The following is a 27037-nucleotide window of genomic DNA, read 5'->3' as shown; positions in this document are numbered from 1 at the left end:
AGGTAAATTGGCCATTGTAAATTGCCCCTCGTGTAGGTAGGTGGTAGGAGAATTGAGGGAAGGTGGGGATGTGGTAGGGGACATGGGATTAATGTAGAATTAGTATAAATGGATGGTTGATGGTTGGCACAGACGTGGTGGGCCGAAGAGCCTGTTTCAGTGCTGTATGACTCTATGAATTCCATTTGCCACATTTCTGCCCATCTGACCAGCCCATCAATATCTTCCTGCAGCCTACAGCTATCCACCTCGCCATCTACCACACGGCCAATTTTTGTGTCGTCTGCAAACTTCTTGATCATTTACATCCAAATAGTTAATATATACCACAAAAATCAGGGGACCCAGTAGTGAGCCATGCAGAATGCCACTGGAAACAGCCCTGCAATGGCTAAAACACCCGTCAACAATTACCCTTTGTTTCCTGCCACTGAGCCAATTTTGTATCCACCTTGCTGCATTTCCCTGGATCCTGTGGGATTTTATTTTTTTAACCAGTCTGCCATGAGGGGCCTTGCTAAAATCCATGTGGACCACATCAACTACACTACCCTCATCTAACTCCCTTGTTACTGCTTCAAAAAATGTGATCAAGTTGGTGAAACAAGATCTTCCCTTAACAAATCCATGCTGACTATCCTTGATTAACCTGTGCCTTTCTAAGTGACAGGTTATCCTGCCTCTCAGAATAGATTCCAATAATTTGCCCACTACTGAGGTTAGACTAACTGGCTTGTAGTTATTCGGTCCAACCCTCACTCCCTTTTTAAACAGAGCTACAATGGTAGCAGTTAGCATTAAGGGCAATTAAGGATGGGCATTAAATGCTGGCATAGTCAGCAGTGACCACATCTTGAGAATTAAAAGGATCAGGGCTGGATGTTGGGATCTTGCAGGATGTATGACTCAGTACCACACTGGGAGACCCTCTAATCCACAGAGCCCTGTTCCTGTTGGACTGCTTGGTGATTTTTAAACTCACATTGCCTTTGACTACGTAGTTGGAATCATTCATGATGTCTCTCGCCAAACCAAAGTCGCATATCTTGGCAATCCGTCCCTCCGTCAGTAAAATGTTCCTCGCAGCCAGATCACGATGAATGCACTGCAATAAAAACCCATAAACCATTCAGTCCCTCCCAAAGAGAAAAACTCCCCAAACCAGTGTCCTCAATATATTATTAGTGCTTCACAATTGTGTCAGATCCACAAGTTAATGCATCTCTCAGTAAGTAAATCAGATAGTTCATTTCCCATTATTGAACCAAAAAGTTTTTAGCACCAGGAAGAAAGAGGCTGTTAGACCCAATGGGATCATCCCTTTTAGGCTGACCTCAATGCTAAATGTATCCCTCACCCCCATCTACCCACCTTCTCCCCACATCCCTCACACCTACTTATCCATCTCTCCCCACATCCCTCAGTTCCACTACCCACCTTCTCCCCATATCCCTCAATCCTACCTACACACCTTCTCACCATATCCCCGTAATAAATGCACCAGAGGGAAGGGGAATGGACATATCAGGTAGAATTACTAGAAAGGAACATGAGTGGGAATCCTGAGCAACTTTCCCTACTCCCTAGCCCAGGGGCATTGAGCCCAATTGTATCGCCTCCTCCTGGTTGCGACCCGCTAGCTCAGCCCACACCTGTGAATTGAGGCTAAGGTCTTGGACTTGTGTGTGGCGCAGTAATACACTGGGTGGTGGATTCAGTCACCGAGTTCAATCTGTACTCACGTTTCTGGAGGACAGGAAATCCATCCCAGTAGCAACTTGGTAGGAGAAACTCAGAAGGTCCTCAACATTCAATGGCAATGGGTCTTCATCGTCTGTTTGAAGAACATGGTCTAGTTAGTCAGTGAGGAGATAGATCGATTTTGCTTCCTAACTTTTTGTCTGAAGGGCAATTAGGGATGGGCAATGAATGTCGGCTTTGCCAGCGACACCCTCATCCCATGAACAAATTAAAAAAAAATCGCTTCATGATGTAAATACAACAGTTGTGGCAAATGGTGCTAGAGCAAGAAATAGACTCTGAATAAACAATTGTCCTCAGAACAAACAAATCCACAGTGAAAGGGTTGAATAGGATTATTTCTAGTCATAGATACCATCCTGACCCAGGCTGGGTCTATATGTGACTCCAGTCCCACAACAACATGGTTGGAGGTTAACTGCCCTCTGAAATAGATTTGCAAGAATCTCAGTTTGTATCAAACCCAGTACCAGCTGTTCAAGAAAAAGGCCCACCACCATCACCTCAGTGCAACTAGGTGTAGGCACTGCCAGCCTTGCCAGTGATACTCACATTCCCCAGAATGACGAGTATATGTGTATTTAAAAATTGACAATAATCTGAATAGTTTCACATTTACCTTCAATAGCTTGGAAATCTGTTTGAGAAATCATTGGGCTCATACTGGACAATCTTGGCCTCATGGATAGATAACCTTCCGAGCTGTCACTGCAGGAAAGACAAGGCAACTCCTTTAGATCAGTTCAGATCAGGACACCGCCCGGGCTGGAAGCAGGAGCAGAGAGATGATGCCAAGCTGAGGTTTCAAACAGGCTACAGATCATAGGAGGACAGGGCTGATTAAAGGAAAGAATGAGGGAGGGTAAGGTGGGCTTTAGTTTGAACATAGGATGTAGGGAGGAGGAAGAGTTAGGGTTGCCAAGTCTGATTGGATATATTCCTGGAGGTTTTGTCACATGACCTCCTGTCTCAACTGCTCTGCACCCCACACTCTCACACCATTGGTCGCCTGACACATCCATCCTCACAGTGCCCCACCTTCCCACAGTAGGGCGGCACAGTGGCGCAGTGGTTAGCACTGCAGCCTCACAGCTCTAGCAACCCAGGTTCAGTTATGGGTACTGCCTGTGTGGAGTTTGCAAGTTCTCCCTGTGACCGTGTGGGTTTCCTTCCACATGCCAAAGACTTGTAGGTTGATAGGTAAATTGGCCATTGTAAATTGCCCCTAGTGTAGGTAGGAGAATTGAGGGAAGGTGGGGATGGGAGAGGGAAATGGCATTAATGTAGGATTAGTATAAAATGGGTGGTTGATGGTCGGCATGGACTCAGTGGGCCAAAGGGCCTGTTTTGGTGCTGTATCTCTCTATGACTCAATCAGAAAGCGAACAGACTCTTCACTACACGAATGGACAATACTTGACTCTTAGTCAAACAGCCTTCTTTCCAACCCCCACCCTCCTCATTTCCAATATTTTTATAACTCATGAACTAAACTGTTCAAAGTAAATGGGCAAAATGTCTCTTTCTTTTCATGCCCCAATGACTTTTCTCCCGTATTTTTCTTGCAGCATTGCCTTGGAGAACAATCTTCAATCCCTGGAAACTCCAGGGTAATCCTGGACTTTTGAGATCAAAGCGTTTCTGTGACTTAATTCCATGTACCCGCCTTTTTCCCATATCCCTTTGGTTAACAAAAATCTATCAATCTCAGATCTAAAAGTACCAGTGAAAAACCAGGCACAATCCCAATGATTCTGTACTGCACGCTCTCCAAAGCCTCAATATCCTTCCAATAGAACCCAATACTGCACAGTACTCTGACTGAGGGCTTCAGGTTTTATAGAGGTTCATCATTATCTCCTGACTTTTGAATTCCATGTCCAGTTTATAAGTCCTGGGATGGCAGAGGCTTTTGTCGCAGCTTTATCAACTTGTCCTCACAGTGTTAAAGGACAGGAGCCTTTCTGAATACTTACTAATCCTGTACTCTCCCCGACAGATCCACACACACACTTAGCAACAAATGTCACAGGGGGGTGGTCAGAAGTATGGACCCTGGCTAATTTGCCCCTCTCACTAGTTCAGGGACACTGAGTAAAACCATCATATTTATTCCTGGTGACTGTCACTGAGGACCGGAATATCAATAATAATACAATTATGAGTAGTTTTGATAGAGTAGATAGGGAGAAAATTAAAGATTACAAAACCAAGACATTTAGATGGAGTTAAGACACAGATCAGCTGTGATTTAATTGAATGGTGGAACAGCCTTGAGGGGCTGAATGGCCTCCTCCTGTCCTATGTTCCTAACAGAGGTGTTCTAAATTATGAGGGATAGCGTAGATAAGGAGCAACTGTTTCCACTGACAGAAGGGTTGATTACCACTGGGCACAGATTTACAAAAACTGACACAATATCCAGGGGGAAGGTGAGGAGAATTTTTTTTTTACGCAGTGAGTTGTTGTGATCTGGAATGCACTGAAATTTCCAATGTCTCTTTCTTTTCATGCCCCAATGACTTTTCTCCCGTATTTTTCTTGCAGCATTGCCTTGGATCCAGTGATGGTGAAGGAATGGCGATACAGTTCCAGGTCAGGGTGGTGTGTGACTTGGAGGGGATCTTGCAGGTGGTGGTGTTTCTATATGCCTGCTGTCCTGTCCTTCCAGATAGTAGAGGTTGCACGTTTGGAAGGGGCTGTCGAAGAAACCTTGATGAGTTTCTGCAGCGCATCTTGTAGATGAAACACATGGCAGCCAGAGTGCACCAGTGGTGTAGGGAGTGAATGTTTAAGGTGGTGGATGGGGTGCCAATCAAGCGGGCTGCTTTGTCCTGGATGGTGTCGAACTTCTTGAGTGTTGTTGGAGCTACACCCATCCAGGCAAGTAGAGAGCATTCCATCACACTCCTGACTTGTGCCTTGTAGATGGTGGACAGGCTTTAGGGAGTCAGGAGGTAAGTTAATTGCCATAGAGTTCTCAGCTTCAGACCTATTCTTGTAGTTACAGTATTTATGTGGCTGGTCTAGTTAAGTTTCTGGTCAATGGCGACCCCAGGATATTGATGGTGGGAGATTGGGCGATGGTAATGTCATTAAACATCAAGGGGAGGTGGTTAGATTCTCTCATGTGGAGATGGTTGTTGCCTGGCACTCGCTCCCTAACAGCTCTGTGGGTGTACCTACACTTCATGGACTGCAGCGAGTAAAGAAGGCAGCTCACCACCACCTTCTCAAAGAGAATTAGAGATGGGCAATAAATGTTGGCCCTGCCAGCCACAGCCACATCCCATTAATGAATAATTTAAAAAATCCAATTCCCTTTTGAAAGTTATTATTGTGTCTGCTTCCATATGTTGTTTGCTACTTAATGGCCCAAACGTAAATGTTGTCCAGATTTTGCTGCATGCAGGCACAGACTGCTTCAGTATCTGAGGCGTTCCCAATGGTATTTAACACTGCAGTAATCACTGAACATCTCCACTTCTTACCTTAAGTTGGAGGGAAGTTCAATGCTAAAGCAGTTGAAGATGGTTGTGCCTAGGACACTACCCTTGTGCTAGTTATGACTCCAACCAGTGGAGAGTTTTCCCCCCGATTCACATTGGGCAAAATGTCTCTTTCTTTTCATGCCCCAATGACTTTTCTCCTGTATTTTTCTTGCAGCATTGCCTTGGAGAACAATCTTCAATCCCTGGAAACTCCAGAGTAATCCTGGAGAGTTGGAAACCTTAGGAAGAATGTGGAGGATACTGGAGTTTAAGAGAAGCGAGCATAGAAAATTCCAAGGAGCACTGAACTCATTATCACCAGAAACAGAGGAAATTTGTGAAGAAATGACAGGTTGAAGGAAGGGAAGGCCTGCCAGGCAATGGCCTTACTCCTGTAATTTCTCTAGGAGTGTGAGGAAGGGGTTAGAAAAGTCAAGACAGGCTAAATTTTGGATGGATTTGGGCTTCACGGAGATTTAAGAATCATTGAGCATTTGGAACAAGACAGAAGATTGTGGTTACCCGTGATGGGTTTTAGAGATGAGTGGACAGTGCGACCAGAAGCTTTCTTTGAAGAGGTCAAAGGTCACTACCTTAGGAGCTTTTTGTGGTGGGACAGGTTCTTATAATTTTTCAGTGCGTCGCAACAGGTCAGATACTGGGCCTTGTTCTTCAGGAAGTTCAGTAAATCGCCATAGCAACAGTATTCTGTGATGACAAGAACTGGGCCTACAATTAAAAGACAAATCACGTTAAATAAAAGTGAGGATCGGAGTAGAAAAGTCTGTGGACAGTCCACCGCTCATTTTGTGACATAAAACTCTTGCTGCCCGTATCATAACTTGCACCAAATCCTGTTAACCCATGACCCCTGTGCTCGCTGACCTAGATTGGCTCCCTGACCACAGTGCCTCGACTTAAAAATTCTCATCCTTGTGTTCAAATCCCTCCATTGCCTCGCCCTTCCATATCTCTGAAACTTCCTCCAGCCCAACAACCCTTTAAGATCCCTATGCTCCTCCAATTCTGGCCACTTGAGCACCCCTGATTTTCATCTCTTTGCCATTGGAGACCTTGCCTTCAGCTACCTGTGCCCTAATCTCTTGAATTCCCTCCCTAAACCTCTCTGCCTCGCTCTCCTCCTTTAAGATGCTCCTTAAAACCTACTTCTTTGACGAAGTTTTTGGTTATCTGTCATAATAGCTCATTATGTTACTCGGTGTCAAATTCTGTTTGATAATGCTCCTGTGAAGCACCATGGAATGTTTTTAACCACATTACTGGTGCTATATAAATGTAAGTTGTTGTTGTCATGCACTAATCTCAGTGGTACAAACACTAACAGTCATCTCTCACCTCCGTGCGTACAGGCTCCCAGAAGGTTGACAACATGCGTGTGCTGCCCAAGATGACTCAGGATCTTCAGTTCTGACATCAAGGCCTCTTTCTCAGTGGAATGGGCACTGGCTGAAAGTCAAGATGAGGAAGAGGGTCAGCAAAACGCCATGGTGTCCTGTGCACACCACCGTCAGTTGGCTTAGAAAAAATACGGAACGGGGGAGTTTGGAGGCTCAGACCCTCTACTAGACGGGTGCGCAGGTTGGAGTTCACCCTCCAATGCTGCGGGAAATTCTGGCCTTAAATATGTCCCCAAATGGATTCCCCCCCTACCCAACTCTAACTCCTTCTTTCAGGGGAAGGGTAGAAGAGCAGATAACCTGACACTAGAATCTTGCAGCTAACGGCAGTGGTGTCCCTCACAAAGGCTGTGTAGAGTCTGTGACCCTGGGATTGTGCTCGTTGTTCCAGTTTTTCCTTTCCCTGTTTAAGACAGAGAGCCATGTTGAGCCACTTCATCTAGTGTCCAGACCGAGCCTGTTCAAGTCACTCAGCACGAACAGGCAAAGACGCTTCCTCGGTGGGTCAATCGGATGGGTGAGTCACTGAGTCACACATATCAGGAAATTCATATCAGTAAAAGTGACCATGAAGCTGTCAGATTATAAAGGCCCATCTCATAGAATCATACAGTGCAGAAGGAGGCCATTCGGCCCATGTGCCTGTGTCAGCCCTTTGAAAGAGCTATCCAATTACTCCTACTCACCTTGCTCTTTCCACATTGGTTTGCAAATATTCTCCCCATCAAGTATTTACCCATTTCTCTTTTCAGAGTTACTATTTAATCTGTTTCCACAGCCCTTTCAGGTAGTGCCTTCCAGATGATAATCACTCATTGAGTAAAACAAATTCTCCTTATCTCCCCTCCGGTTCTTTTGCCAATTACCTTAAATCCATATCCTTGGTTACCAACCCTCCTGCCACTGAAAACTGGTTTATTAATGTCCTTTAGGGAAGGAAAACTGCCCTCCTTACCTGGTCTGGTCTATATATGACTCTTAGTTGCCATCAGAAGTGGCCTAATAAGTCAATCAGTTGTATCACCACCTTCACAAGGGCAACTAGGGATGGACAATAAATGCCAGTGCTGCCCACATCCCAAGAAAGTTTTCCAGTCATAATCACAGTGAGTGATTGGATGAGTACAGGATTGGAATGTGATTCCCACACTTCTCAAAAGCCTGTTAACAGGAACTGGCTGTTGATGTTATTGTTGTTTCCGGATTTTGTCAAGGCTGCTAGATTTCCCAACATAACAACAGTGTCTTGAACACGTACCATGCTGAATGATGATTTTTTTAATCCATCAGTTGCAAACTTGAATTAAACTTTAAAAAACAGAAAGAAATGTAGCTGCTGGCAACTAAAATGGCCACCACAACTTGCATCAAAATACCCTACATTCCAATGTATCAAGGTGCAGAAGTAAGGTATTGAGGTGTAGACATAAGGTCTGGACAATCCCCAACCAGAACAATGGCTTGGGAATTTTGAATGAGCTACCGGTCCTGCCTCAATTAACAACATTAAATGCAATCGTGGAACATTAACACTGGTGGAGATGGTCCACTCAAAGGGTAGTTACTGGAACAATGGGACCCTGAGAGACAGGAATTCTTATTAAGATCTAATTAGGTTGCAAGAGAGAGAATACACTGCGCCATCATGTGGCAGACTCTCCATCTGAGTGAAACTAGTGGGGTTCCTCTCTCTCTCTTCAGGCCACCTTGCAAGTTCGAACCCTGCCTGTTGGCAGAAACCATCCAATCCTAGCATTGCTGCAGACAGAGATCCAGTGAAGAAAACCATCTGCATCACTGTCTCCAAGAAAACCCTGAACCAGTTGGCCACATCTACAAGCCAGAAACCTCAGGTCTACCCAAGTTCAGCCAGAAGAAAACTGGGTTACCAAACTCCACAAACTGTATATTCTCTTTTTTTTTATTGCTCCAGACTCTAATCCAACCAATATATTCCTTTCCACTCTGTAACCTATTTGTGTGTGTGATTCTCGTGAGTGTGTGTGTAAATTGGAGCATACTTACTTAGATCGGTTTTAAGTACAATAAAACCAACCTCTTTCTTGTTTAAACTCAAGAAAACCTGTCTGATTGGTTCTTTTATGATCATAGCACGTAAATGGTTAAACACTCACTGAATTGGTAAGCATATCCACCTTTTAAAGAGAAATAAACCTTGTTGCAGTCAAACAAGGAGAGGGACAAGAGGGGAGCCTTTCGACCCACTCCTCACCTGATCGTAACAACAGTGACCACATTTCAACAGAATTGTTTATGTGACAGACTGAGAGATACAGTACAATTCGCTAGCAATGTAAATCACTTTCACGTGCTCTGAATTATTGGGATAGTTTTCCAGCTTTCCTGCAGGAAGTCTCTGGCCCACCAGCAGATTATTGGGAAACACTCAGCCTGGATCTCCTGTCATGCTGACAATAAGACACTGTGAAGTAAGCGACTTTATATAAACTCCAGGGGAATGTGAAGTGCAATGGTTTCAAAATCCGAGTGAAATTTGCTTGAGAATTTCTGGAATTGGGCACAAGTGGAAACACTGCATGCGTCTTACATATCGCAGCGAGGTTAACAGTCTTCTATGGGATTAGGATATTGTAGGATTTTCTCAGACATTACAGTGATTGTAAATGGGGTTCGATTTCGAACAGGCTTCCCAAATCAGTGTTATTAGAGAGAGGGTCACAATCCTTAATGTTGGAGATGGAAAAAATATCATGACCCCTCCACCCCCAATCTTAGTGGAGAGAAGGTCATGACCCCCAGTTTTGGAGGTGGACGGAGTGTCGGACAGGGGTCAGTCAAACCTCTTACGTTTCAGCATCTTCACTGCCACTTTGGTAGCCGAGTCCTCTTTATCTAGACCGTATGCAGTGGCCTCGACAACTTTCCCAAAAGCTCCAGCTCCAAGGGTCTTACCTGAGAAGAGAAGGTTTCAGGCAGTTAGTTCCAGGTTTGCAGGTGGTACAGAGTGAAACCAAGAGGGGACATGGTGATACCCAGGGCCACATACTTCAGCTGTCTAGGCCCTAAGTTCTGGAATTCTCTCCCTACATCTCTTCACCCCCTCCACCTCTCTCTCCTCCTTTAAGACACCCCTTAAAACCTACCTCTTTGACCAGGTTGTGACCAATTACAGCACAGCAATGGGTCTTCAATCCAACAGGTCTATGCCACTTCATCTAACCCATCAACATATCCTTCAATTCCTTTCTCCCTCATGTAATTATCTAACTTCCCCTTAAATGTATCTATGCTATTCACCACAACTACTCCTTGTGGTAGCGAGTTCCACATTCACACCACTCTCTGGGTAAAGAAGTGTCTCCTGAATTCCCTATTGGATTTATTAGTGACTATCTTATATTTATGTCCCCTAGTTCTGGTCTCCTCCACAAGTGGAAACATCTCTATGTTTACCCTATCGAGCCCTTTCATAGTTTTAAAGACCTCTATCACGTCACCTCTCAGCCTTCTCTTTTCTAGAAAAATAGAATCCCAGCCTGTTCAGCCTTTCCTGATTAGGTATAACCTCTCAGTTCTGGTACCAACCTTGTAAAAATATTTTGCACCTTCTCCAATACCTCTATATCCCTCTTGTTATTTGGAGACCAGAACTCTACACAGTGTCCAAGTGTGGTCTAACCAAATATGTGGAGACCAGAATTGTGTACAGTGCTCCAGGTGTGGTACTTGAGGGCTGGAGAGGAGAAAACCAAAATAAAAATGTACGATTGTTGATGAAAAGCACTTTGAGGAGATCTTGTCCATACCCAAGCGAAGCTTCTCCCTGGGGAATTCCCATTTCTCACTGTATGGAAGTTGGGTGGGGTCAATGAAGGTGTAGTCATTCCCGTTGACTGCCTCGATAATCTTCCAGCGAATCTCATAAGTTGGTTTCTGGGATCACAAGAGTTTTGATGATAAACAAGAGTTGGAGAAACTCAGGAGCATTTCACAAGTGACAATGAAGAATCAATGGGGTGCGGGTCTGACCTGTTTGTATTTATAGAGCAGCAGAACAAGCAATAACATGAGTAGAATAGCCACTGCCACTGCGCCCGAGAGAAAGGGGGTGAACAAGGCACTTGCGACAGGATGACCTGTGGAAACATAGAACATAAAACAATTTAAAAAGGCATATGGGATCCTTGGCCTTATAAAAGCGGCTTATAGTACAATGGTTAGGCCTCAGCTGGAATATTTTATCCATTCTGGGCACCACATTTTAGGAAGGATGCCAAGGCCTAGGAGAGGGTGCAGAGGAGATTTACCAGAAAGGTATCAGGATTCCATAGATTTCAGAGCAAATAGTTTCTCTCTATCTACCCTATCAATTCCTTTGATATTCTTAAACACCTCAATTAAATCACCCCGAAAGCTGAGTCTATGCAGCCTAGCCTCACAATTTAACCCTTTAAGCCCTGATAGCATTCTGGTGAATCTTTGCTGCACTCTCTTCAAGGCCAATATATTCTTTCTGAGGTGCGGTGCCCAGAACTGATAGCAATTACTCCAGATGGCATCTCACTAGAACTCTGTATAATTGTAAAATAACTTCTACCCCTTTGTATTCCAGCCCTCTCGAGATAAAGGCCAATGTTCCATTAGTCTGTTTAATTATTTTTTGTCGTTGTCCACTAGTTTTTAGTGAGTTGTGCAGTTGGATCATCTAAATCTCTCCGCCCACAGATCCTAGCTTCTCACCATTTAGAAAGTACTCTCATCTATCATAGGTCCAAAGTGCATGTCACTCCCTCATGGAGAGGGACACTCACCTGGGATTGTGATGGCAAAGGAACTTTCTCCAGCTTTATTGAAAGCGTAACATTCCAACCGGGAGTCGGGCTTCACCTCCTGTACTAGTATCACACTCTCCACCTCTGTCCATCCATACAGAGTCTCAGAGACAATGGACGAGTTCACCTGGCGGATAAGGTAGCTGGGGTCGATGGTTCCATTTTCCATGCACCTATGTTGGAAGAACAATTTGAATGTTTACATTGAGCTATCCTGTAGGGTTGCCAACGCTCCAAGACTGTCCTGGAGTCTCCAGGAAGTGAAGTTTAATAGAACCATAGAAAAATTACAGCACAGAAGGAGGCCATTCAGCCCATTGTGTCCGTGCCAGCCGAAAAAAACTAGCCGCCCAATCTAATCCCACCTTCCAGCAGCTGGTCCATAGCCTTACCGGTTACAGCACTTCAGGTGCATGTCCAGGTACCTTTTAAAATAATTGAGGGTTTCTGCCTCCACCACCATTCCTGGCAGTGAATTCCAGACACCCACCACCCTGTGAATGAAAATGTTTTTCCTCATGCCCCCTCTAATCCTTCTACCAATCACCTTAAATCTGTACCCCCTGGTAATTGACCTCTCTGCTTAGGGAAACAGGTCCTTCCTGTCTACTCTATCTAGGCCCCTCATAATTTTGTACACCTCTATTAAGTTACCCCTCAGCCTCCTCTGTTCCAAGGAAAACAACCCTAGCCTATCCAATCTTACCACATAATCTCCAGGACATTGCTCCAAGCAAAAACCTGGGAGAAAAGTCATAGTGGTTTGAAAAAACAATTGTGTTTTTTTCTCAATTTCTTTCAACATTTTAATTTATCAGTTGTAAAAATATTGGAGATGGCAGAGTAAAGGTTATTTGACTGACAGTCAATAATCATCCAATCAAGGGACAAAGAATCTGCTCTCTTCCTGATAGGTCAGGGAAAAGCTGTGCACCAAGAGGATGGACCAATGGCAGGAGTGTGTGGGGGTGGGAGAGTGCGAGGTGAGACATCATTTGATGAAACAGTCGGGAATGCAACCAACCAGAGGTCACAATTCTGGGGAGTTACAGAAAGGAGTCTCTGAATGTGTCCAGAATCTAAATCGCAAAACAGACACTGAACAAAAGAACTTGCATTTATTCAGCATCTTTCATAACCTCAGTATGCCCCAAAGTATTTTAGAATGATTGAAATACTTTTGAAGTGTAATATTGCAAGAAACGCAGCAGCCAATTTGTGCACAGCAGTCCCACAAACAGCGATGTGATAATAACCAGATAATCTGCTATAGTGATATTGGTTGAGGAATAAATATACGGTCTGGTCATCAGGGAGAACTTCCCTGCTCTTCTTTGAATATTGCCATGGCGTCTTTCATGCCCATCTGATAGGGAAGAGGGAGTCTCGGTTTTAATGCCTCATCTGAAGGATGGCACGTCTGACAGTGCAGCACTCCCTCAGTACTGCCTTCCGACAGTGCAGTCGCCCCTCGGTACTGCCCCTCTGAAAGTGCAGCACTCCCTCAGTACTGGCCTTCTAACAGTGCAGTCTTCCCTCAGTACTGCCCCTCTGACAGTGCAGCGCTCCCTCAGTATTGCCCTCCGACAGTGCAGCACTCCCTCAGTATTGCCTTCTGACAGTGCAGCACACCCTCAGTACTGCCCCTCTGACAGTGCAGCGCTCCCTCAGTATTGCCCTCTGACAGTGCAGCACTCCCTCAGTATTGCCTTCTGACAGTGCAGCACTCGCTCAGTATTGCCCTCTGACAGTGCAGCACTCCCTCAGTATTGCCCTCTGACAGTGCAGCACTTGCTCAGTATTGACCTCTGACAGTGCAGCGTTCCCTCAGTATTACTCTCTGACAGTGCAGTGCTCCCTCAGTACTGCCCCTCTGACAGTGCAGCACTCCCTCAGTACTGCCCCTCCGACAGTGCAGCACTCCCTCAGTATTGCCCTCTGACAGTGTAGCACTCCCGCAGTACTGCCCCTCTGACAGTGCAGTGCTCCCTCAGTATTGCCCCTCTGACAGTGCAGTGCTCCCTCAGTACTGACCCTCTGACAGTGCAGCACTCCCTCAGTACTGCCCCTCTGACAGTGCAGCGCTCCCTCAGTACTGCCACTCTGACAGTGCAGCGCTGCCTCAGTACTGCTCTCTGACAGTGCTGCACTCCCTCAGTACTGCCCCTCTGACAGTGCTGCACTCCCTCAGTACTGCCCCTCTGACAGTGCAGCGCTCCCTCAGTACTGCCCCTCTGACAGTGCAGCGCTCCCTCAGTACTGCCCCTCTGACAGTGCAGTGCTCCCTCAGTACTGCCCCTCTGACAGTGCAGCGCTGCCTCAGTACTGCCCCTCTGACAGTGCAGCGCTCCCTCAGTACTGCCCCTCTGACAGTGCTGCACTCCCTCAGTACTGCCCCTCTGACAGTGCAGCACGCCCTCAGTACTGCCCCTCTGACAGTGCAGCGCTCCCTCAGTATCGCCCTCCAATAATGCAGCAGTGTTTAGTTTAGTTTAGTTTAGAGATACAGCACTGAAACAGGCCCTTCGGCCCACCGAGTCTGTGCCGACCATCAACCACCCATTTATACTAATGCTACACTAATCCCATATTCCTACCACATCCCCACCTGTCCCTATATTACACGTCAATATAGAAACACACTCCAGTGATTACTCTTCAAAATTACCTCACTGGCTGTGAAGCACTTTGGGATGTTCTGAGATCATCAAAGGTGCTATGGAAATGGCAATTCTTTATTTTTCTTTTCATTTCCGCCTGGGCCGCATTTAACCTGGTTTTCCAAAAGGCATCCGGGGTTCAGGGCTAGACCAATTTGGGAAAGTGGACCTTGCACACCGGAAGTGGCTTAACACCTTGTTTCAGTCCTGGAAGCTGATAGTGGGGCCTTTAGCAATATGGCAGATCGCACACTTCTGGTGCAGAATGTGGCACTCAAATCTCCTGCCATATGTTCCGAAGAAGGATCACTGACCTGAAACGTTAACTCTGCTTCTCTCTCCACTGATGCTGCCGGACCTGCTGAGCATTTCCAGCATTTCTTGTTTTTATTTCAGATGTCCGGCATCTGCAGTATTTTGCTTTTGCTCCTGCCATATTGGTTAATTAGACGTCTGTTTTGCACCTGAAAAATGGGTCCTGCCTTGATCCGTTCCTAGGCCTGCACTTGTTTAGTTCTGATATCGTCAATACGCTAACTGACTACTGTTGCAGGAATCGGTAGGTTCACATTCTCCCACCTACCTGTCTCTGGATGCTGGGCACTGGTACCAGTGAATAGTCGGGGCTGGAAAGCCACTGGCATGGCAGCGGAATACATCCTCCCTCCTGATTGTCACCTTTGGCTTTTCTGAATGGAGAGAGAAAGAAAAGAAAATGTTCATTCATCCTAAAAAAAAACTCCAGACGCCAACAGAGACTTTAAAAGAAAAGAAAATTGTGCATACAAACACAGAGCAAAGCCAAATTAATGAGAACTTGCACTGGAGGCAGAAAGATCACTCCGTCATATGGAATGTGCCAATTAAGGGGATTGGGGTACAAGAATAAGGAAGTCTTGCTACAATTGTACAGGGCTTTGGTGAGACCACACTGGGAGTACTGCGCACAGTTTTGGTCTCCATATTTAAGGAAAGATAATTTGCATTGGAGGTGGTACAGCGAAGGATCACTAGATTGGTTCCTGGGATGAGGGGTTGTCCTGTGATGAGAGGCTGGGTAAGTTGGGTCTATATTCTCTGGAGCTTAGATGAATGAGAGGTGATCTCATTGAAACCTACAAGATTCTGAAGGGGCTGGACAGGCTTGACATTAGAGCAGAAAAGGTTCAGAGGAGATTTGATAGAGGTGTTCAGAATCATGAAGGATTTTAAGTAATTATGGAGTTTCCATTGGCAGGAGGGTCGGTAACCAAATGACACAGATTTAAGATAATTGGCAAAAGAGCCAGAGGGGGAGATGAAGAGGTTTTTTTTTAAACACGGTGAGTTGTTGTGATCTGGAATGTGCTACCTGAAAGGGTGGTGAAAGCATATTCAATAGTAACTCCCAAAAGAGAATTGGATAAATACTTGTTAAAGAAAAACTGAAGTGCTTCGTGGAAGCAGGAGATTGGACTAATTGGATAGCTCTTTCGAACAGCCAGTACAGGCTTGATGGGCCAAGTGGCCTCCCTCTGTGTTGTAAAGATTCAACCATCCTATTTATCATCGCTTTTCTCTCTCTCACATGAACAGCTGTGAAATAGAGTTGCCAACCCTGCAGAGAGTGGAGAGAATGTGGAACTTGCTACCATAGGGAGTGGTTGAGGCTAGTAGAATAGATGCATTGAAGAAGAACCTGGATAAACATAAGGGAGGAAGGAATAGAAGGATATAAGGGTTAGAAGGAGAAGGGTGGGAGGAGGGTCATGTGGCATAAACACCGGCATGGACCTATAGGGCTGAATGGCCTGCTTCTGTGCTGTAAATATTATGCAAAAGCCTTCAGACTGTGTGAGGAAGGGAGATTGAGAGAGTGGAAAGGCTGCACAGTTTGAGAAATCCCAGGACAGGATGAGTTTGGGAGAGAAGGTTAGAGCTGGGGCCTGGGACAACTTGGTTATTGTGAAAGGTTCTGAGAGATAGAGCAGAGAGATCAAAGGATTGGAAGGGAAAGGGCTTGTGGGAAGAGGGAGGAGATTGAGGGTAATGGAGATTCACCAGAGAGGCTGGCCACTGAAGTGTGAAACACACTCCACTTTCTCCTAGCAGGGAGTGTCTTAGTCTGGGTCAGAGGATTTCTCAGTCGCTTCAGTGAGTCATCACTTACGATTAATTAATAAATGGAAGGTCATGGACGAGTTTGCTTCGCCATTGGATGCAAAGAACGTGTATGAGCCACTTTCGATTTCCTTTAGTCGCACCAGCGAGAGAGAACTCTCGTATCTGCAATATAATAAAAGTTACAAAATCACAGCACTAAATCTTTCCTCTCTCCCATTCCCTTCTTGCCCCCCTCCTCCACCCACCTCTCTCCTTTACTTTCCAGCCTCTCCTCCTTCTCTCTATTCTTCATCCCTTCCCCCCCCTCTCTTTCCTCCTTTCCCCCTTGTCCCTTCTCTCTTTCTTCTCTCTCTTCCTTTCCCCCTCTCCTCTTTAAGGAGTTGTCTTGAGTCTGCTGACTCTTCCAACCATCTTGGCCACTCTTACATAAAGTGGTCTTCCTTCGTGTGTGAACTATGATTTCGGACGATTCAGATGTGGGAGGCATCACCATCTCTATCCCAGCTCACATTTCAGCAGGAGTCACTGGATAGTGATCAGGAGCAGGGGCCCTGGCTGATTGCTGCCGGAGAGAGGTACAATCAGACTAATTATAGCACGCCATTCTGTCTGGGATCAGATAACTCAACATTGGCCAAGGAAGGAACTGGGATAATTCTGTGTAATGAATCACAGCACCAGGCAAGTACATTTACCCTCTAAACCATAGAGAAACAATACTATTTAACCTTTGCATATTGACTATCATCCCCAGTATATCACAGAATGATAACAGCAGAAGAGGAGGCCATTTGACCCATCGTGTGTGTGCTGGCTTTTTGAAAGAGCTATCCAATTAATCCCATTGCCCCTACTCTTTCCCTATGGTCCTACAGTTTTGCCCTTTTCAAGTATTTATCCAATTCCCTTTCTGAAAGTTATTATTGAACCTGTCTCCACTGCCCTTTCAGGCAGCGCATTCCAGATCACAATAACTCGCTGCGTTGGCTCTTTTACCAATTACCTTAAATCCGTGTCGTCTGGTTACCGACCCTCCTGCCACTAGAAGCAGTTTCTCCTTATTTACTCTAACAACACTCCTCTTGATTTTGAGCACCTCGATTAAATCTCTTCTTAATCTTCTCTTCTCTAAGGAGAATAATCCTAGCTTCTCCAGCCTCTGCACATAACTGAGGTCCCTTATTCCTGGTACCATTCAGGTAAATCCCCTCTGCACACTCTCCAGGGTCTTGACAAACTTTCTAAAGTCTGGTACCCAGAATCAGGCACAATGTTCCAACTATCATTGGCTCAGTCCCAGTTTAACTCAGTATTTCTGTACCTAGATTAGTGTCAGCTTGGCTCAGTTGGTTGCACTTTTGCCTCTCAATCAGACGGTTAAGTCCAAGCTGACACTCCTAGTGCAGTACTGAGGGAGTGCTGCACTGTCAGAGGGTCAGTACTGAGAGAGTGCTGCACCATTGGAGGGTCTATACTGAGGTAGTGCTGCACTGTCAGAGGCACAGTACTGAGTGAGAGCTGCACTGTTGGAGGGGAAGTACTGAGGGAGTTCTGCACGTTGGAGGGTCAGTACTGAGGGAGTGCTGCACCATTGGAGGGACTATACTGAGGGAGCGCTGCACTGCCAGAGGCACAGTACTGAGTGAGAGCTGCATTGTTGGAGGTGCCATCTTTTGGATGAGATGTTAAGGCGAGACTTGCATCTGCCTGTTCCACTGTTCCTGGTGTATGTTAATGATTCCAAGGCTCTATTCAAACATGAACAGTGAGGTGTCCTAGTAAAGATCACTCTCTTCACTCAGACTGCATTATTCACTTCATTTTCTATTTGTGGGATCTGCCATCCCTAATTTTTTTTAATTCATTCGTGGGATGTGAGCATTGCTGACTAGGCCAGCATTTATTGCCCATCCCTAATTGCCCTTGAGAAAGTGGTGGTGAGCTGCCTTCTTGAACCGCTGCAGTCGATGTGGGGTAGGTACACCCACAGTGCTGTTAGGAAGGGAGTTCCAAGATTTGACCCAGCGACAGTGAAGGAACAGCGATATAGTTCCAAGTCAGGATGGTGTGTGACTTGGAGGGGAACTTGCAGGTGGTGGTGTTCTCATGCATCTGCTGCCCTTGTCCTTCTAGGTGTTAGAGGTCATGGGTTTGGAAGGTGCTGTCGAAGGAGCCTTGGTGAGTTGCTGCAGTGCATCTTGTAGATGGTACACACTGCTGTCACTGTACGTCGGTGCTGGAGGGAGTGAATGTTTGTGGATAGGGTGCCTATCAAGCGGGCTGCTTTGTCCTGGATGGTGTTGAGCTTCTTGAGTGTTGTTGGAGCTGCACCCATCCAGGCAAGTGGAGAGTATTCCATCACACTCCTGACTTGTGCCTTGTAGATGGTGGACAGGTTTTGGGGAATCAGGAGGTGAGGCGCTTGCCACAGAACTCCCAACCTCTGATCTGCTCTGGTAGCCACGGTATTTATGTGGCTACTCCAGTTTAGTTTCCAGTCAATGGTAATCCCCAGAATGTTGATAGTGAGGGATTTAGCGATGGTAATGCCACTGAATGTCAAGGGGAGATGGTTAGATTCTCTCGTGTTTGAGATGGTCATTGCCTGGCATTTATGTGACTTGAATGTTACTTGCCATTTATTATCCCAAACCTGAATGCTGTCCAGGTCTTGCTGCATATGGACATGGGCTGCTTCAGTATCTGAGGAGTCGTGAATAGTGCTAAACATTGTGCAATCATCAGCGAACATCCCCACTTTTGACCTTAGGATGGAGGGAAGGTCATTGATGAAGCAACTGAAGATGGTTGGGCCCAGGACACTACCCTGAGGAACTCCTGCAGTCATGTCCTGGACATGACCTCCAACAACCACAACCATCTTCCTTTGTTCTAGGTATGACTCCAGCCAACAGAGAGTTTTCCCCCTGATTCCCATTGACTCTAGTTTTGCTAGGGCCCCTTGATGCCATATTCAGTCAAATGCTGCCTTGATGTCAAGGGCAGTAACTCTCACCTCACCTTGAGAGTTCAGCTCTTTCATCCTTGTTTGGACCAAGACTGTAATGAGGTCAGGAGCTGAGTGGCCTTGGCGGAACCAAATAAGCTTCACTGAGCAGGTTATTGCTAAACAAGTGCCACTTGATAGAACTGTTGATGACACCTTCCATCACTTTACTGATGATTGAGAGTAGACTGATTGGGTGGTAATTGGCTGGATTGGATTTGTCCTGCTTTTTGTGCACAGGACATACCTGGGCAATTTTCCACATTGCCGGGTAGATGCCAGTGTTGTAGCTGTACTGGAACAGCTTGGCTAGGGGCGGCTTGTTCTGGAGCACAATCTTCAGTACTATAGATGGAATGTTGTCAGGGCCCATTGTCTTTGCTGTATCCAGCGCCTTTAGCCATTTCTTGGTATCACATGGAGTGAATCGATTTGAGAGAAGACTGGCGTCTGTGATGGTGGGGTCCTCAGGAGGAGTCTGAGATGGAATATCCACGCCGCACTTCTGACTGAAGATGGTTGTGAGTGCTTGTCTTTTGCACTGATGTGCTGGGCTCCCCCATCATTAAGGATGGGGATGTTTGTGGAGCCTGCTCCTCTGGTTAGTTTCTTAATTATCCACCACCATTCACGACTAGATGTGGCAGGACTGCAGAGCTTTTATCTGATCCGTTGGTTGTGGGATCACTTTGTTTTATCTATTTCATGCTGCTTCTGCTTGTCAGAATGCATGAAGTCCTGTGTTGTAGCTTCACTAGGTTGGCACTTCATTTTGAGGTATGCCTGGTGCTGCCTCTGGCATGCCCTCCTACACACCTCATTGAACCAGAGTAGGCCCCTGGTTTGATGTAATGGTAGAGTGAAGGATATGCCAGACCATGACATTGTAAATTGTGGTTGAGTACAATTCTGCTGCTGCTGATTGGCCACAGCGCCTCATGGATGCCCAGTTTTGAGCTACTAGATCTGTTCGAAATCTATCCCATTTAGCATGGTGGTAGTGCCACACAACAGGATGGATGGTATCCTCAGTGTGAAGACAGGACTTTGTTTCCACAAGGTCTGTGTGGTGGCCGCTCCTACCAACACTGTCATGGACAGATGCATCTGTGACAGGTAGATTGGTGAGGGCAAGGTCAAGTAGGTTTCTCCCTCCTGTTGGTTCTCTCACTACCTGTCACAGGCCAAATCTGGCAGATAAGTCCTTCAGGACTGGGCCATCTCGTAGTGCTGCTACTGAACCACTCTTAGTGATGGACATTGAAGTCTGTTGTATGACTGCTTTAAGAGTGATGCCCCTTTAAGATCTCAGTATGCTGTTACGACCGTGGCAGGAGCAACGCACTGTTAATTCAGTCCCATTGCTCTACAAGTCACAGCATATTTATTAATTTTTACTAAAATCAGAAAAACTGCCAAATTAAACACTCTAGTATCTCCAGAATGAAACAGACCAAATCAGGTATCTTTAGACAACAACAAATTAACTATTTATTTTTTAAATACTAAATCTTAAACACTATTAAGATAAACCTATGTCTAAAGAACTTATAACTGCTTAAATTAATCTAACTCCCACATTCACGCACATACATTCAAAAAGAACGGTGGTCCGGTTTAAAAGGTAGAGGTTTTTTTAATTAGTTGTCTCTTGAGAATAAAATAAATAAGTTTTTGCATTTTACGTTCCCAGTGACTGAGGTCTTCTGATGTGAAGATAATCAAAGTTCACTTGAAGTCTTCACGTGGATTTGATGAAAATACTCGGTTCTTGATAGGCAGACAGTTCGGCTGCAGTAGCATTAACAGTTCCTTCCACGATAAGCACAACAATACAAATCATTTGTTAAGAAAGAAAAGCTTTTCTTATTTACTTAGGGAATTAATTTGGTTTGTAGCCTTGTAGAATTTTTCTTGACAGAGAGAACAAAACAACTCCTTTCTCTAGATTGTCTCGCTGGTAAGCTCTCAGAACCAACTGCTTCAAACCGGTTTCTGCTCACTTCACATACAGTCAAAATGGACACACCATACCATGTGACCTCTCTCTCTGCTGCTGTTGCTCGGTAACCAAAATGCAGATGTGGTACACTGTCTCTCCAGAATGTTCTCATCCTTTAAAGGTGCACTACATTTTAACAGTCTTAAAGGCACACAAACCTTTTGATAATCTGGGGAGAAAAAAATAATTCCAGTCCTTGACAGTGCTCATGAGCCAAGTACCAGGATGTAGTCATGAGACTCAAAGTCAGGGTCACTCTGCAACTGTAACACTCGATGAAGGTTCTGTAAATAGTTTACTCGGTATAATGTATAATTGTTTAACTGTAATAAACCTGTTAGAGATCTTCAGCAAATTGAACTCCACGCATCTCATTTGTTGCTTCAGACAACATAAAGAAAGCATTACATGGTGACAGCTGTTGTTAAAACACAAGATCGAAGCTTGAAGACCACAGGCAAAACAGCTTTGAAAACGACCCTACCGACAGCCACGAGAGAGAAAGTTCAAAAGAAATATTGGCCCAAACAATGAAAAGAAAAATGAACTTACCTCCAGGTGCAGAAGTAAAGTAAATTCCTGCGTTTGGGCTCCTTAAAAATAAAACAGGGAAGACCCGCCTCCTCTCCCAGGCTGATCAAGGTCGGCGCTATCACAGGAGGTGTCCGATAGCAAAACTGCAGGAAAACCCTGATCACTGCAGAATCTCCATTCACGCAGCCAAAGTTTAAAAAATCATTAAACCACTCGAGCATGAAGAAGAGTTTCCATTCACACAGCTACAGCTAAAAAAAACATTAAATCACTCGAGCATGAAGAACATAAACAAACCACTGGAGACGATCTGGCGCAAACCATTGACAAGCGTACCACCTCGACTACAGCGGCTCTTGTGAAAGTACAGGGGTACGACTTCAATGTCTGCTGCAAACTGGGTACCAAAATGGTCACATTGGATACACTGAGCAGATTGCCAAATCTGAACAAGAATGAAGACGTTCCACTGGATCTACAAGTAAACAGCATGGACGTCGAGGTGGAAGATGTGTTTAAAATCGATTTATTGCATTTTGGTCAGCACAAATGTGACCAACTGCAACCAGAAACAGCAAATGACCCACAACTGAAGGCACTGTGGAGAGTCATCATAGAAGGTTGGCCTGATATGGTAAAAGAGGTGCCAGAAACCCTCATATACTTTTCACCTTGTAGAGATGAACTTGGTATCTCGAGAGGCATCACCTTCAGGGAAAACAAGTGATTGTGTCCTAAGCTCTCCGACAGGATATCTTGTCACAACTTCACCAAGGCCATACAGACATAAAGCAAACAAGACGACTGGCAGGAGACACTATTTATTAGCCAGGGATCAACAGTGACATCGAAAGGTTAAGTGAGGATGTGCAAGGCATGCCAGAGCCACCAGCCACAACAATGCAAAGAACCTTTACACCCTCACGAGATTCCATCAGTCCCTTGGTCCAAAATCGCCACTGATCTATTTTCTGTTAATGGGGACGACTTTATTTTAGTCACTGATTATTTCTCCAAATTTCCAATTGTCAGACAGGTAAAAGACACATCAAGCAGGGTCGTCGCAGACACATTGAGTGCCATATTCAGTCTATTTGGTGCACCTGAAGAAATTATTTCTGACAATGGGCCGCAGTATATGGGCAAACCTTACAGGGATATGTGCGCCAAATGGGACGTAAACCATGTGTTGTCCTCATCACATTACCCCAGATCTAATGGTCTTGCCGAGTGAATGATTCACACAGTCAAATCACTTATCCTGAAGTGTAGGACAATGAAACAAGATTTTCATGTTGCCATGCTCCACCTCAGAGCCACACCTAAGGAAATGGACCTTCCGTCACCAGAAGATATTATGTTCGGCAGACAACTGCAGACGACTCTGCTAAGCCATCATCTGTTCAAATTCTCTGAGATGCAGGAGATACTGCTTGAAAAACAAAGGAGAGTGAAGATGCATGACCAACATGCAGGGGCTGAACTACTTCAGCTACACATAGGACAAAAGGTCAGGGTCATACACCCCACAATGAGAACATGATTACCCGCAGAGGTATCTAAAGTATGCAGTGAGCCTAGGTCCTATGAGATTACAACACCTAGCGGAGCAGTGTTTAGAAGGAACCAAAGCCAACTAAGAGAAGTGTGCAATACTTCAATTGCACACCGCGACTCGGAAGAACACAATCCAATGATGAGCGTGTGATGGAACAACAGGACAACAACCAACAAGATGCCTTCAAACCAAAAGCAGCCAAGGGCGAAATCCACATCCCCAGAAGGTTATACCATAACCAGATCTGGAAGAGTTGTCAAACCACCGAAACACTATTCTTCTTCTTTTCTTTCTTTTGGGCCTCCTTATCTCGAGAGACAATGGATACGCGCCTGGAGGTGGTCAGTGGTTTGTGAAGCAGCGCCTGGAGTGGCTATAAAGGCCAATTCTGGAGTGACAGGCTCTTCCACAGGTGCTGCAGAGAAATTTGTTTGTTGGGGCTGTTGCACAGTTGGCTCTCCCCTTGCGCCTCTGTCTTTTTTCCTGCCAACTACTAAGTCTCTTCGACTCGCCACAATTTAGCCCTGTCTTTATGGCTGCCCGCCAGCTCTGGCGAATGCTGGCAACTGACTCCCACGACTTGTGATCAATGTCACACGATTTCATGTCGCGTTTGCAGACGTCTTTATAACGGAGACATGGACGGCCGGTGGGTCTGATACCAGTGGCGAGCTCGCTGTACAATGTGTCTTTGGGGATCCTGCCATCTTCCATGCGGCTCACATGGCCAAGCCATCTCAAGCGCCGCTGACTCAGTAGTGTGTATAAGCTGGGGGTGTTGGCCGCTTCAAGGACTTCTGTGTTGGAGATATAGTCCTGCCACCTGATGCCAAGTATTCTCCGAAGGCAGCGAAGATGGAATGAATTGAGACGTCGCTCTTGGCTGGCATACGTTGTCCAGGCCTCGCTGCCGTAGAGCAAGGTACTGAGGACACAGGCCTGATACACTCGGACTTTTGTGTTCCGTGTCAGTGCGCCATTTTCCCACACTCTCTTGGCCAGTCTGGACATAGCAGTGGAAGCCTTACCCATGCGCTTGTTGATTTCTGCATCTAGAGACAGGTTACTGGTGATAGTTGAGCCTAGGTAGGTGAACTCTTGAACCACTTCCAGAGCGTGGTCGCCAATATTGATGGATGGAGCATTTCTGACATCCTGCCCCATGATGTTCGTTTTCTTGAGGCTGATGGTTAGGCCAAATTCATTGCAGGCAGACGCAAACCTGTCGATGAGACTCTGCAGGCATTCTTCAGTGTGAGATGTTAAAGCAGCATCGTCAGCAAAGAGGAGTTCTCTGATGAGGCCTTTCCGTACTTTGGACTTCGCTCTTAGACGGGCAAGGTTGAACAACCTGCCCCCTGATCTTGTGTGGAGGAAAATTCCTTCTTCAGAGGATTTGAACGCATGTGAAAGCAGCAGGGAGAAGAAAATCCCAAAAAGTGTGGGTGCGAGAACACAGCCCTGTTTCACACCACTCAGGATAGGAAAGGGCTCTGATGAGGAGCCACCATGTTGAATTGTGCCTTTCATATTGTCATGGAATGAGGTGATGATACTTAGTAGCTTTGGTGGACATCCGATCTTTTCTAGTAGTCTGAAGAGACCACGTCTGCTGACGAGGTCAAAGGCTTTGGTGAGATCAATGAAAGCAATGTAGAGGGGCATCTGTTGTTCACGGCATTTCTCCTGTATCTGACGAAGGGAGAACAGCATGTCAATAGTCGATCTCTCTGCACGAAAGCCACACTGTGCCTCAGGGTAGACGCGCTCGGCCAGCTTCTGGAGCCTGTTCAGAGCGACTCGAGCAAAGACTTTCCCCACTATGCTGAGCAGGGAGATTCCACGGTAGTTGTTGCAGTCACCGCGGTCACCTTTGTTTTTATAGAGGGTGATGATATTGGCATCGCGCATGTCCTGGGGTACTGCTCCCTCGTCCCAGCACAGGCACAGCAGTTCATGTAGTGCTGAGAGTATAGCAGGCTTGGCACTCTTGATTATTTCAGGGGTAATGCTGTCCTTCCCAGGGGCTTTTCCGCTGGCTAGGGAATCAATGGCATCACTGAGTTCCGATTTGGTTGGCTGTATGTCCAGCTCATCCATGACTGGTAGAGGCTGGGCTGCATTGAGGGCAGTCTCAGTGACAGCATTCTCCCTGGAGTACAGTTCTAGGTAGTGCTCAACCCAGCGGTCCATTTGTTTGCGTTGGTCAGTGATTATGTCCCCCGATTTAGATTTGAGGGGGGTGATCTTCTTGATGGTTGGCCCAAGAGCTCTCTTCATGCCATCATACATTCCTCTGATGTTTCCGGTGTCTGAGGCCAGCTGAATATGACTGCATAGGTGTTGCCAGTAGTCGTTTGCGCAACGCCTAGCTGTTCTTTGTGCAGTACTTCTGGCTGCTTTAAGTGCTGCGGATGTTAAATCGCTGGGGGCTTTCTTGTAGTTCAAAAGTGCAATGCGCTTAGCGGCTATGACAGGTTCCAGCTCTTCATTATGAGATTGAAACCAGTCTGCATTTCTCTTCGCACTTTTGCCGTAGGTGGTCAAAGCTGACTCATAGATGGCGTCTCTGATGTGGGCCCACTTGGTCTCAGCATCCCCTGTGGGAGTGTTTTGAAGGGCTGTTACAAGTGAATTTAGAAATTTTTGTAACAGCTGTGGGTGAGAAATTCTGCTCGTGTTGATGCGCGGGTGGCCCTTCTGCTTGGAATGATGCAACTTCTTTGGTCTGACTCTTAAGCTTCTATCTTGTAAATTTTATAATCTCTATCCTATACAACTAATTTTGATGTTATCTAATTCAAAGTAACTCTTGACAATGCTGCGGCCCGCTGATGTCATTAGAGTGCTCCGAGCTTCTCACATGCGCAAACAGTCTCCTGCATTCAGTGAGATGCTACGCCTTGCCAGGACTAACTGGCGCATGCGCAAGAAAATGCTTCCCCCCACCCCCTCGGCTGCTCACTCCTCGCTTCTCCCCCTCCCCTGCCCTCCAGCCGCTCGCTCCCGCCATCCTGCTCTCCAACCGTTCACTCCCCGCCTGCAACCCCCTCATCCCTCCAGGTGTTAGTTCTAGGCCACACCTCTTCCCTCCTCTCGGCCACGCACTCCGACGTTCGATTGTTCCTCACTGCGCCGCCCGAAGAAGGAAGACGGGCCGTGGGGAGTGAACGGCCGGTGTTGGAGCGAGTGACCGAGAGGAGGGCTGGAGAGCGGGATGGCACTGAAACCTCACTGAATTATGGAGGGTGTGCAGCACTGTCAGAGCTGCTGTCCTTTTGATGAGACTTTAAACAGCGCAATGTTCTCCGAGTATCAACCAAAGCATATCCATTGTGTGCTGCCATATTTGCTTATGAAACGACAGTCACTGCTCTCAAAGTAATTCACTTTAGGTGAATTAAGATGATTGGGTACTACATAACTGGCGCATGCACAGGAGGGAGTGGGGGACTGTTGGGGTGGGATGGAGGCGGCGATGGCAACTTTTGGGGGGGGTTTTGGGTTGAAGTTGTTTTTCAGTGATAAATTGAGCAGCGCCATCTTTAATCCTGGCAACTGCCTGAACATCGCAGGCAGTGGCGTTTCAGTGGAACAGGCTGCATTTGGGCATGTGCTAGCACTGCGCCACCCAGTGGTTGCTTTGTCAACAAACGCAGCCTATCTAATTTTATGTTTTTTTTACTTGT

At 46.1% G+C, this 27037-nt stretch overlaps 1 protein-coding gene across 2 annotated transcripts in view; it reads right to left on the bottom strand.

The window, feature by feature from the left end:
* Positions 1-27037, bottom strand: part of LOC137376038 (macrophage colony-stimulating factor 1 receptor-like) — a 73692-nt gene that overhangs the window by 9321 nt on the left and 37334 nt on the right. For both annotated transcript variants that reach the window (XM_068044006.1, XM_068044007.1), the window contains 11 exons: positions 16294-16409; positions 14728-14833; positions 11464-11657; positions 10682-10788; positions 10459-10585; positions 9500-9604; positions 6609-6719; positions 5846-5981; positions 2381-2469; positions 1743-1834; positions 983-1105 (listed from right to left, as the gene is read on the bottom strand). In XM_068044006.1, coding sequence (XP_067900107.1) covers positions 983-1105; positions 1743-1834; positions 2381-2469; positions 5846-5981; positions 6609-6719; positions 9500-9604; positions 10459-10585; positions 10682-10788; positions 11464-11657; positions 14728-14833; positions 16294-16409 — 1306 coding nt within the window. The remainder of the gene's footprint in view (positions 1-982; positions 1106-1742; positions 1835-2380; positions 2470-5845; positions 5982-6608; positions 6720-9499; positions 9605-10458; positions 10586-10681; positions 10789-11463; positions 11658-14727; positions 14834-16293; positions 16410-27037) is intronic.

Source organism: Heterodontus francisci, chromosome 12 (genome assembly GCF_036365525.1).
Source record: "Heterodontus francisci isolate sHetFra1 chromosome 12, sHetFra1.hap1, whole genome shotgun sequence".
In the NCBI taxonomy this organism is placed as follows: Eukaryota; Metazoa; Chordata; class Chondrichthyes; order Heterodontiformes; family Heterodontidae; genus Heterodontus; species Heterodontus francisci.
This window is presented reverse-complemented; position numbering and strand designations above follow the sequence as displayed.